This window comes from Crocodylus porosus, unplaced genomic scaffold (genome assembly GCF_001723895.1).
Source record: "Crocodylus porosus isolate Cpor-Errol unplaced genomic scaffold, CroPor_comp1, whole genome shotgun sequence".
NCBI lineage: Eukaryota > Metazoa > Chordata > Crocodylia > Crocodylidae > Crocodylus > Crocodylus porosus.
This window is the reverse complement of record NW_017728947.1, coordinates 69,409,764-69,421,627: the sequence shown is the minus strand read 5'-3', so window position 1 is coordinate 69,421,627 and position 11,864 is coordinate 69,409,764. Positions and strand designations below refer to the sequence as shown.

At 36.0% G+C, this 11,864-nt stretch overlaps 1 protein-coding gene across 3 annotated transcripts in view; it reads right to left on the bottom strand.

Annotated features, from left to right (window-relative positions):
* Window positions 1–903: 903 nt before the first annotated feature.
* Window positions 904–11,864, bottom strand: part of AKAP6 (A-kinase anchoring protein 6) — a 439,998-nt gene continuing 429,037 nt past the window's right edge. For all 3 annotated transcript variants that reach the window (XM_019552170.1, XM_019552169.1, XM_019552171.1), the window contains exons 13-14: window positions 7,510–10,918; window positions 904–1,848 (exon numbers count right to left, since the gene is read on the bottom strand). In XM_019552170.1, coding sequence (XP_019407715.1) covers window positions 7,550–10,918 — 3,369 coding nt within the window. In that variant the 3' untranslated portion in view covers window positions 904–1,848; window positions 7,510–7,549. The remainder of the gene's footprint in view (window positions 1,849–7,509; window positions 10,919–11,864) is intronic.

Below are 11,864 nucleotides of genomic sequence, written 5' to 3'. Positions count from 1 at the left end.
TAAGTTTATCGGGGTGACTGCCAGTATCTAGGGGAACGTCTGTTCACCAGAGCGTCCCAAGGGATGACGAGGTCGAACGGTCACAAACTCCTGCAAGACCGTTTCAGGCTGGACATAAGGAAGAACTGCTTTACTGTCTGAGCCCCCAAGGTCTGGAACAGTCTGCCATTGGAGGTGGTTCAAGCACCCACATTGATCACCTTCAAGAGTAAATTGGATGCTTATCTTGCTGGGATCCTATAGCCCCAGCTGACTTCCTGCCCTTTGGGCGGGCGGCTGGACCCGATGATCTTCCCAGGTCCCTTCCAGCACTAATGTGTATGAAATCTATGAAATCTATGAAACTTAGTGTCCTCCCTTTACAATTGAGATTTTTCAGGAGGTGAGAGCCATGTTTGCAGAGGTCCTGGACAGGGCTCTCAGCTTTGTTTTTGACATCCAATATATCTTTAGCACTGGATAAAACCATTTAAAATGTATACAGTCTAAACCACTGAAACAGCCTAACTGTTAAAGTGTCTATATAAATATATATAAAGCTTATTCAATGGAACTATGTAAATGAATGGAATTTTAAGAGATAGGAAGTGTCCTAAAATCCAACATCAAACTGTTAATGATAAGGAATAAAGCTCCAAGATAAACGTTTACTTGTCCTTTGAGAACAGTTGTTGCAATATACCAGTTTCATCCTGCTGAATGTTTGTATCTCCATGTGTGACCTGAGACACCTTCTAGCTCCTTTGTCTACATGACCTTTGCTTTCAGCCAGGTGATCCAACCCTCCCCCAGTATGGAAACTCCAGACTCTATGACATATCACAAGAAATAACTTCTCTGTATGTTGATGCAGTGTTTTTTTTCTCAGAACGCAGGTAAAACAGATTGCCAATTCTGCTTTTTTCCCCAATAAACTATGTTTATTATGCCAATTCTAATTACCATGCAATCTAATGGTTTTAAGGCTTATATTTTCCACATCACTGGACATCACAAACATGAAAGCATTTTATACTGTCATTATACATCAATGTTTGCACTTGGTTATACATATATACAGAAATTATTCACACATCTTAACCTTGCTATTTCCTCCTTTCAAACCAACATAATTTTACTGTGAAAGCAGCTTTTTAATAAATGGTATAAGAAATACAGCAAGGCACACATTTTTTAAAAACTTTTTTTCTCATTACCACCTCAAGAAGCATAAAAACACAAAATGTTGTACTTAATTCAGTAGAATGTCAAAAGTTCCTAATATACAACACTATGTAGTTGTTTCTTGAAGTGTTGCATAGATTAAATTTAAAATGAAATAAAGTGGCATTATTATAATTGCTTAACTTTTAGATGTATTGAATCAGGAGGACTAATGACTTCCTTTTGCTGCAATCAAACAAAATTGTCATTTTAAACTTAAAATAGTTTCAATAAACATATGCATTATACATATAAATATTAAATTTGATACATGAAATAGGGGAATACTGACAAGTACAGTTCTGAAAAGAATCAGACTGAGTATGAATTCTGTGGAATTGCAAAACTTTAGAGAACATAATAGGTGACAAATAGTAAAGAAACATCCAGTTTCAGAAGGGCAGGTCATTAGAGGTAGCTTGGGAGAGGAATCCATAAGAAAGCAAATGGCTTTGCTACAATACAAAATGTTCACTGAAATAGGACTAGCATATGCAGCCTGATCACAAAGCCAACATGGACAAATCACATTTGGAAAGAAAATTTATCTTGGGAGTCAGTATAATGAAAGGCAGTGATACAATGGAATTGGAGGTCATCCCAGGGTTTACAGGATGAACCTGCACCTGAATTGCAGCCAACGTTCTAAAAGGAAAGAAAAAAAGTAATAGCATGTTATGTAAAATACAGTTTTATTTACAAAACACAAACTCTTCCAGAACAACTGTAGATAGCTATTATACAATCACATGCCAAAGCCTTTAATTCACAGGCATATAGTAAGTGAACAATGATTTTTAACTGCCTGAGGTACAAGTTAGTCTAAAAAATGTCTTTGTATCGATGTAGAAAATGCATTGATTTTTTGAAGACTTCATTTCAAAAGAAACAAGGGAAATCATCAAATCTGACCTTTTCCCTAGATCCTGTCCATATACTTACCTACGAACTTACCTTCAGCACATTCAAAGGAAGATCAATAATAAACATGAATTTGCTAAAGCCGAACAACAAAGTGCAGCATTTAGCCAGCCATCACTTACGTATGCATCTCAAGTGAGATTTCATTATAAAAAAGGAAGAGGGTTGTCACAGAAGTGGTCCTTGAACATAAACATGAATGTCTTCACTGTATTTTAAAATTATAACTAACTGTGCAGACAATTCTAGTGCCAGTAATGAGTTAAATTTTCATACTATAGAATTTATCCAGCTTGGAGTTTAGGGTTAAACTATTCATCAAAGAGCAGAGGCTTATGATGAGGATTATGAAGAAATAACTGTCAGAATACAGCTAAAAGATTAGTGCAAAGTACATCTCTTAGGCATTTCCTAGGAGGCACTCCAGACATGCGTTATATGCCTTCCAAATTAAGCAGACATATCTGGATCTATCCAGTTACCTTCTCCTTTGATCTTATTTGCTGGAACTGACCCTTCTATATTTATGGAAAATGTGCACTTACATGAAAATGGTGAAAACATAACAGTAAGTTTAGAAATCAGTGAAAAAATGTGCATAACAAGGAAGACCATATTACATTTGCTCTTGGAAACTTCAGTGTGGGTTTTAATTAGATCTATAGTGAGAAAAGTCTCCCTGGTAGGCTGTACCTGCCTACTATCCACAGATGATGATATAAAATAGCTATTTACCATCTACAAACTTTTTTTTAAAGTTAGCTGATTAAATTTGCTGCTACACAGAACTAGAATGCCATGACTAGGTTGTAAACAAGGTAAGGAAAACACTGTTGTTTCAGATGCCTTATTAAATCTGCAAAGACATTTGGTAAGAATGATTTAGGCCACTCATGCAGCCCATTTTTCTATATTTAAATGATATATTAGGTTCTGTGCAGTGTAAGCCTCATATGCTATTTTTCTATGTAAAGACCACCTTTGCATTTACCACAGTGATTTTCAACCAGAGGGTTGTAGCACCCTGAGGTGCCTTGAGATCTTTTTAAAGGTGCTTAACAATGTTAGCACTATTAAATGTGCAAACATTATTTACAAGATAAACTCAGAAATTTCAAATAAGAATTGATAGCATTAAAACATTCTGATCTGGTGTGGTATTTTTGAACTCTTTGCAACAGAATTGCTTTACTGCTTTTCCTGTCATCAAAAATCAAGTGAAAACTAAGAGCTGGCCATTTCCAAGGGGTGCCTCAAGTCTAAGGAGGGGTGCCTCAAGTCTAAAAAAGGTTGACAACTGCTGATGTATTGGTATACTTCATCTGTGGATCTCAGAGCACTATTCACTGGAGGATGTAAACGTCACAACTCCCCTCTGTTGTTCTTCTTATTTTTCACAGCTAAAGAAACTGAGGCAGAGAGGCATTAAGTGATCTGCTTAAAGTCATACAGCAAATCTGTGGCAGAGCTGGGAATAGCAATTAGATAATCTGACTAGCAGTCCTGTGCATCAGCCCTCTTTTCCCCCTGGGTTCCTCCTGATTACAGTAAATTGCAGGATGTTTTGACTATGGTTAAGGACTGTTGGGTAAAACCACTTTATTTTCCTTAAACCCAAATAATATATTTTTCTCAATTTAACTTAAGTTTAAATTACATATTCTCTACTAAAAGGAAGGAAATAACTTTTATGACTTATTTGTGGCTATAGCAGATAACAGTCTAATGCATTTCCCAGAAAAATACACTCTGAACATCACATAAGGCCCCCTTAATGTATTGATCCCTGCACACTGAATATATGACTATGAATCCTGATCCCACTGGTGAGTCATGGGTCAGAGTGACAGCAAAAGACTGCATGATCTCATATGCAGAGAGGTTGTTCTTTCAAGCTGTCACCTCCTTGAGAAACAAAATCAGCATAGCTTTATAAACGGTTCTGCTGAAGAACTATATATTGGCTCATATAGTAGAATAATCAGTTCTGATAGAGGTATTTTTGAAGCTGCTTATGGAATTGCTGTTTCTTTCCCTTAATGGTCAGTTTTACAGCGCACTGATAAAGAACGAGATTGCAACTTGGATACATTTGGCAGAAAATATATTTTCTCCACTATTGCTTTTTATACTCCTATATACTGCAAATGCAAATACTGACTAAAATAGTATAAAATTAGTCAAGCTACATTAGCAAGTATGCCTTTCGTCACCTTTGCATACTGAATATGTTTTTAGGATGTACATATACGATATGATATTTTTTTCTAAGTATTGCAGCTACACATGGAATTACACATTTTAATGAGCTTACAGCACAGGTGCTACAGGAAAAAATAATGGTGTTTGCCATTTATCTTTCAAATTAAATAATGTGTTTTTAAATAGTAACTTTTTTCATAATACACTTATGGGAACAACATTTATCTGTCACATTTTAAAAGATGTATTAGTAATAAATGTAAATTACCTTTGGAAAATCAGTAATTAGGCTCATCAAAAAATAAACAATCTGCCACCAAAAAGATAATCTTTAGCATAGTTAAGTATAATAACTGTTATTTGAATAAGTTAACAAATTAGGATAGATTGCTTCTGTAATTCATTCCCCATAGCATGAGAGATGAAGTTATAGCACCAAGCTCTGGAGGGGGGGAAGGGAGTTCAGACTTCAGCAATACCATATCTGGCAGTAGAGGTATTCATTTTTTCCCTTACTTAAGATATAGAATACATCTTAGGGCAAGAGGAAATAATAAAATATATTTATAAATGTCAAGGAAGTAGTACTATATCACAATTAACAAACAAGAAATAAATATCTTAGTAAATATAGAGTGGAATGTAATAAACAATTATTTTTACTATTTTAAATAAACCTCTTTCCTTCAGCAAAAAATAAAAATACAACATGACAACCTGAAAGAGATATGTATATTCTCTGCATTTCCTTTCACTGTATTATGTGGGTATAGAAATACCTCTATTCCTTATACTCAAGCCTTGTCCTCAGGCTTGATTAACTGTATGTAACCATAGCCAAGTTTTATGAAACCACAGCTGGCTACCATACTAGTGTCTGTGACGTCCTTAAAGTGGATGTCAAGTTTAGGCAACGGTTTGAGCTCCTCAGATGAAAAGTACTATAGAAGTGCAAAGGTCTATATTAGAACTGTCAGTGAAAAAAGGGGCAAGATTAAGCCACTCGGTGTGGTCCATATGGTCTTTCATGTTGATACAATTGAAAAAAAAGACAGAAATGGACAAAATGAACAACTCAGTCAAGGATGCTTTGTATTTATGTTTACTGTATAAATTTATGTTTACTGTATGTTTATCACTTATAAACTTCAAACTTTTGTTCTCATTTCAATTTTCATGTAGATACTTCCCTATATAGCTAACCTTTTAAATATAATATACATATAATTCTTCATTGTAAACTATTTTCTATCATTTTTGTAATTTCCCAGTTGATGTCAGTTGCTTCTCCAATTGTTTTGATATGAACAGTTTCCATAACTAGTAGGTGTACATAGAGATTTAATTTAAATATTAAATTAATTGGCAACTGGCAGCTATTCAACAAATATCCTTTTCTCTAATATTACAATTCAAATATAATACAGCGCTACTAAAATGCATATGTGCATGCAAAGGAAAATGTCAGAATAAAGATCCATATCAAGACGTTTTTATTAGGCATATAGTATGTATGTGTGTGCATAAAATCATAAGGGTATAGGCGATAAGAAAATTATAGTGACATAATTTAAAGATTAGAGCATGAAAAAGTTAAACGTAGAACAAAAAATCTTGTTTTATATATAAAAACTCAGATTCCTTGCTCCAGAACTACAGCACAACACAGAAATGGGGTGAAAAGATGGAATTTGCAGTCCCCTAGACCTTAGTCACTGTGTACCCGTGGCTTCAAGAGGACAATATGGTAACTAGGGATCAGTGAGATTTAAGGAAGTCCCAACAATACTTACTTTCTTCCTGCCTCATCAGTACCAAGGATGAAAATGGTGTAGGAGCTACTATGCTGCTGGAGGATCTCCCTACACTTGAGGAGCTCCTCCTCACATAGCAAACTGGTAGTTTTACAGCTACGTTGAATGAATTGTGACTGACAAAACAGCTGTGGTACATACCAGGCTCTGTTCTATATAATGCTTTCTATTCCTGGATTTCAGACTAAATTTAAAACTCAATAAGACTTTTTATTAGGGATTTATGTGAACCAGAAACCAAGAAATGAACTCCTTTAGTCCTCAGCAGAGTTTGGAGTTGAATTATTCATCTTAGGTTCACCTTTACTCTTTATATTCCAAAATGTATATTACAACATAGATAGAGGCAAGTAATATTGTTCTTGTAACCCCACTCTTCACCGTCTTTACTATTTGAGTTTTCCTAAGGAACTGTATACTTTTTTACTTGTTATAAATAACCTGGTGTGTGAAATTTTTCTTAGTCTGGTAATTTTAAGGGCACGTATACACATGGCTGGCGCCTGTTGTGATGCATTGTAATTAGAGCATGTCAGAGCAGACTTGATTGTTCAAATCAGAATGGTCCACCAGCCTGGGCGTCACATGTATTCAGTATCCTCATGCTTCAAAATGGTGGCAGGGGGGCTTTAACTAAAGCTTGATGCATGAGCTTTAGTTAAAGCACCCTCACCACCATTGGGATGTGGGATGCTGAATACATGAGATGCAGCAGGCATTTTAATTAGAGCAGCTCCCAAGAGCCACCCTAATTAGAGAGCCTCCCTCCCACCCCACCCCACCCCACCCCTGTCTGGAGCATGTGTAAAGATGTCCTCCATCACTAGCATGAATTTTCTTTGGAACTACTTTGTTGTTTTAACTCCTGATATATTGACATCAACAGATTTGTTAATGCCTTTCCCCTAATCTGGTTAGTCACTATCCAGGGGTTTGGTTTACCTGCACAAACGTTAAAGCTCTGATACGATAACTGTCTCATAGGACACCCCAAACATTTGTGAAGTAAGAAAAAGAAATCTGACTTCAATGAGTATCTCTGATTAACACGAGATAGGTGACTATAAAGGAGTGGCGCACTAGGGAATGGGGTTTCCAAGCTGTATATGACAGAAGCTTGTATCTATGCAGTTTAGGCATTCCTAAAGAATGGAGCTCCCAACAGTGCAACACCTCCAGGCAACATGCAGTTGGTCAATGGTACTGGCTGACTGAGATGAGTAAACTGGTGTTGCACTGTAACTACATCAAGTCCATCTTATATATAGCACTATAATAAAACAAAAGCCCTAGGTGGTAATTCATCCCCTTTCTTTATACAAACATGTAAAAATAACTAATATGTGGCATGCATACAGTCAATACATACCTGTCTCTGAGATAATGTATGTGCCAGGGAGGGTTACATTCTATCTGTGCATATTTATGTGCCTTTCTTTGTGAAGATTCAGGAGGTTTTCTTCACACGTGAGAGTTTTAGTGTTCTGGTGCAATGCATCTTTATCTTTTAAGTGGTCTGGCTTTAATTGAAAGTCTATAGCTGAAGCCTTTTCAGAAGCAGCAATATTTGCTTCAGTTCCAAAAAACTTGTCTGTACTACTTTTCTTAGTGCCAAGCTTTAGATAATTCATATCCAAGCCTTTATCATGGCTGTCCAAAGTCAGTGAATCATCAGCAAAGTTTTTCAAATTGGTTGGTACATTTTGGTTGTCAGGATCGGGCACACTGATGTTAATGTCATCATTTAAAGAAAAGCCACTACATTCAGCTGACCTTTTTATTTCATCTAATAACTGCAAGTCTTTGTCTGATGCTAGTAAACCATCAGGGGTAGTGTTAGTGATATATGGCTGCTGCTCAACTTGTTCTACCTCAGGACAAGCTTCAAAAAAACATTCAATGTTTTCTCTGTCATCTGTAAAGTCCAGTGGCACTGGCGTACTGCTCTTTTCCTCTACATATTTGGTTACCTCCCCACAGTCACTATCATGGGAAGAAAGTGAAAGATAAGAATAAAAGTCCCCCTTTCTTAGTAGTATAGGCCTGTGAGAATGCTCAAGTACTTTTTCCTTGATCTGTGCTAGTGAAGTGGGAATGGATGCATCACATTCAGGCTGTGACTTGCTCTTCAAGGCTGTTGATGCCATGTCAATTATTTCCATCACGAAGTTGTGCACTGAGCAGTCTTCCACATTTCTTTTATCAAAAGCAGCAGATTCACAGTTACAACATGAATCGCTACCACTGGCAGAAGTGCTCTCTTCTGCTTCATTTGCTCTAAAAGCTGCACAGCAATCAGTATATTTTTTGGGAATGCTTGTTCTGGTTTGTTGACCTCTAGTTAAAGATTTTAGTAAAGTAGCATCTTCTATAGCTATATTTTTCATTTCTGAGGCAGGCTCCTTACAAGGCTTTTTAGTGAAAGTATAAGCAATACAATGATCATCAGACTGAAGATGATTTTGACATTCTTTTGAAAGATTCCTGGATATGTTTGGGGGCTGAAGACACTCCTTGCCATCCATATGTGAATCATCTGAACTATCTGTAAGCACTTCAGAGAAGCAACATTCACTTTCAGCTCGCTTACCATCCAGTGAATCAAGATTTTGGGGAGCTGATGACGTTCTAACAATTTCTTCCTTTTGACTTCCTTGAGTGTTTTCAACATTACCATTCTCCATGTCATCTACAAACTGCTCTTTAGCAATCTGCGAGCTATTCTTTATAGTCTGGCTTTTTGTCCTGAGCCCATGACCATCTGATGCATTCTTACTGTTTCCATTATTTTCTGATAGTTTATGTACTGAACCATTCAGAAACATTTCAATGCTAAATGTATCTGTTCCTTTCGATGTCTCATTACTGCTTACATTTTTACTGCGCTGAATTTCATCACTGAGGTCACCTTTTCTCTTTTCCCTTGACAAAGAAAATTTTGGTCTAATCCAAGTCTGCAATTCGTTCTTTATGTAATCAAGTCCTGAAATTAAATTGCATTCTTCATAAATATCCTCATCAGTTGCAATACTAGAGTCATCATCTTCATCTTTGATGCCTAGCTCTTCCTCAGTCAAGGTGAGGGTAGAACTTGAAAGCAAATCACTGTCATCTTCATCATCAGTGCAAGCAGAAGTGCAGGAGACATTAACAATCATGCTGACATTGACATCACTCTCATCAGCGACTGACCGATTAAGATGTTTTCTAAATGATGCATTTGAATCTGGTACTTTATTTCTATGCAGTACAATGTCTTCAGAGCAAAGAGAAAGATCCTCACTGCTGCTAAGTTCTGTGAGAGAACCAGCTGAATCTTCATTGATTGAAGATGCAATATCTAGAGACAGCTGTCCAGCTAAGGGCATTTTTTGAGCGCTATTTTGGAGTGTGATATCAGAGATGCTGCGCTTTATCTTTTGATCTAAAGGACTCTGGATATTTTCTAAACGATTCAAAAGGTCTAGTGTTCTTTTGCTGAGCTCTCCAACAGAATCACTGCTTGCACTTATGTCTCCTGAGCCATGATGACTAAAAAGGTCTTCATTGCTTTTGTATGAAGTCAACCAGCTCTCCAAAGAGGTACTACGTGGAAGACTATCAGCTGTTTTAAAAATGCTTGAGCTGAACAAATCACCTACTACAGAAAGAGACTCCAAAGAAGAACTATGAGATAAAGCTGAAAGCAATTTTGCATTCTGTGTTTCAGGTATCTTCCTAGCACCCTCCACAGATTTACAGGAACTGGGATCTGTTTTTTTATAGATACTTGCCCAAGCAAGTTCATGCATAAGTGCCTCTGGCTGTAATTCTCCGGACTGATGTTCAGATTTAGTGGGTATTTTATCAAAACAGAAGTCATGAATCGAAGTGCCCTCTTCATGTGCTTTTTCAATTTGTGATTGTTTCATTATCAATGGTAATTTGAGTTTGGAGCCTTGAAGATATGAGTAATCATAAAATGTAAACACATCATGTTTTCCTTGTAATTCATCTTCCACACAACCAGGACTATGTTGGGTAATACTGTTCAGATCTCCATCTTTTTCACTTAAACAATATGTAGAAGATGTCGGCTGACAAGTATTTGAAAGTATAATGTGGTCTTCATCTTGTTTAATTTTTTGTTTTATCACATCAACTATGTTGTTTATTTGGGTTTCTGGGAACCCAATTTCAGGGTTACTCTGTGTTCTTTCTGTGTCACTTAATAAAACAATTTCAGAATTGTTTGTAACTTCTGTATGGCATTCACTGACTTCTCCATGCTCACTCTCAGAATGTCTGCTTATGTTCCCACTATGATACATATAATCACAAGATTTTGTCATTGTGGTTCTACCTGTTAGGTCTGGCAGTGATTTGGTAGATGAAAATGGACAGTCTTTACTAATACATTTGTTTAAAATATCAGACTGTGTTAGATTGGGTATCTTTTTCAAGATGGGCATATTTTTTTCCCTTGATAATTCTATGTTATGGAGGCTATAGACCTGGTAGATATGAGGATTAGAGGGGGATGTAATGCTGGGACAGTGCAGAGGACTTGTGTTGTCACTGATGTTTTCATCTTGATTTAGGATATGACTGCCATCATCACATTTTTCTAAACCAGATTTCTGTTGTGGATCTTCCTGCTTTTGTTCTTGATCAGTTTCATTTAACTCTTCATTAATACTAATCAGCTTATTACTTATATCAGTTTCATCCCATTCTAGTGCATCTTCATTTGGACCATTTAAATCCATTAAACCTGGATCAATAACATTCAGAGACTCCTGTAAAAATGCAAAGATTAAAAATAATTAGAATGATACTCTGAAATAAACCTTTTACAGAAAGAAATGCAATACATACAAGTAAATTAATATAGAACAAAAGCACTTATTTCTTTGGAGTACTTACTATTCTATTCTTCAATTTGTTACTTACTATGTAAAGTTAAAACACACAAATAAGAGTGACATCAATTAAAGTACACCCACAGTCTTCATTTTCTATTTCTTCTATTTTATACAAGAACACTTCTGCTGTTTGGCTAAAAGCCTGTGAAACAGAAGTTTGATTCATTCTAACAGTAATTATTCTTGGTAAATCAGGTTAATACAAGTGGCTCAAAGAAGCTTTAGTTTAGAGCTCACACTCTATTTATCAGTAGGTCAAAACAATAACTATTAGCACTTGGGTAGGCTAACCAGATAAAAAAAAATAAATGTACAGATATAATGTAAACATTCATTCATGGGTTTAAACCATATTTAACAGAAACTGTTATGCTCTCACTGTTTTAAGAGTTCATCTTGTACAGTAGTAATCATAACACTGCCTTAGTTATGGAATATGTTCATTGTAGTGAATTTATATTAGAATTTCTGTTTATTCTTCACTAGCTGATAAAGGCAGTACTAATGACTGGTTAGTATGACTAATGAATGTTTAAATCCTCAACTGTAAGGACAATCAATCAGTCTAATCAAATACTACATTAATTTCAAATATTGTCTGTGCTGACACTGTACTCTGGGAAAGTGCTAATAAATAATTGAGCTAGACTTTTCTTTTCTTTTTTAAAAAAAACGCTTCTGTCACATTTCAGTGATATTTGCTATTATGTGTATACAACACTTAAAGTCAATTCCAGATTCTGTTCTTGTACAAATTAACCAGAAACAGATCTATACCAGAGCAAAAAAGTCTTCAGAGCAGGATGTAAAGGAGTGGGGT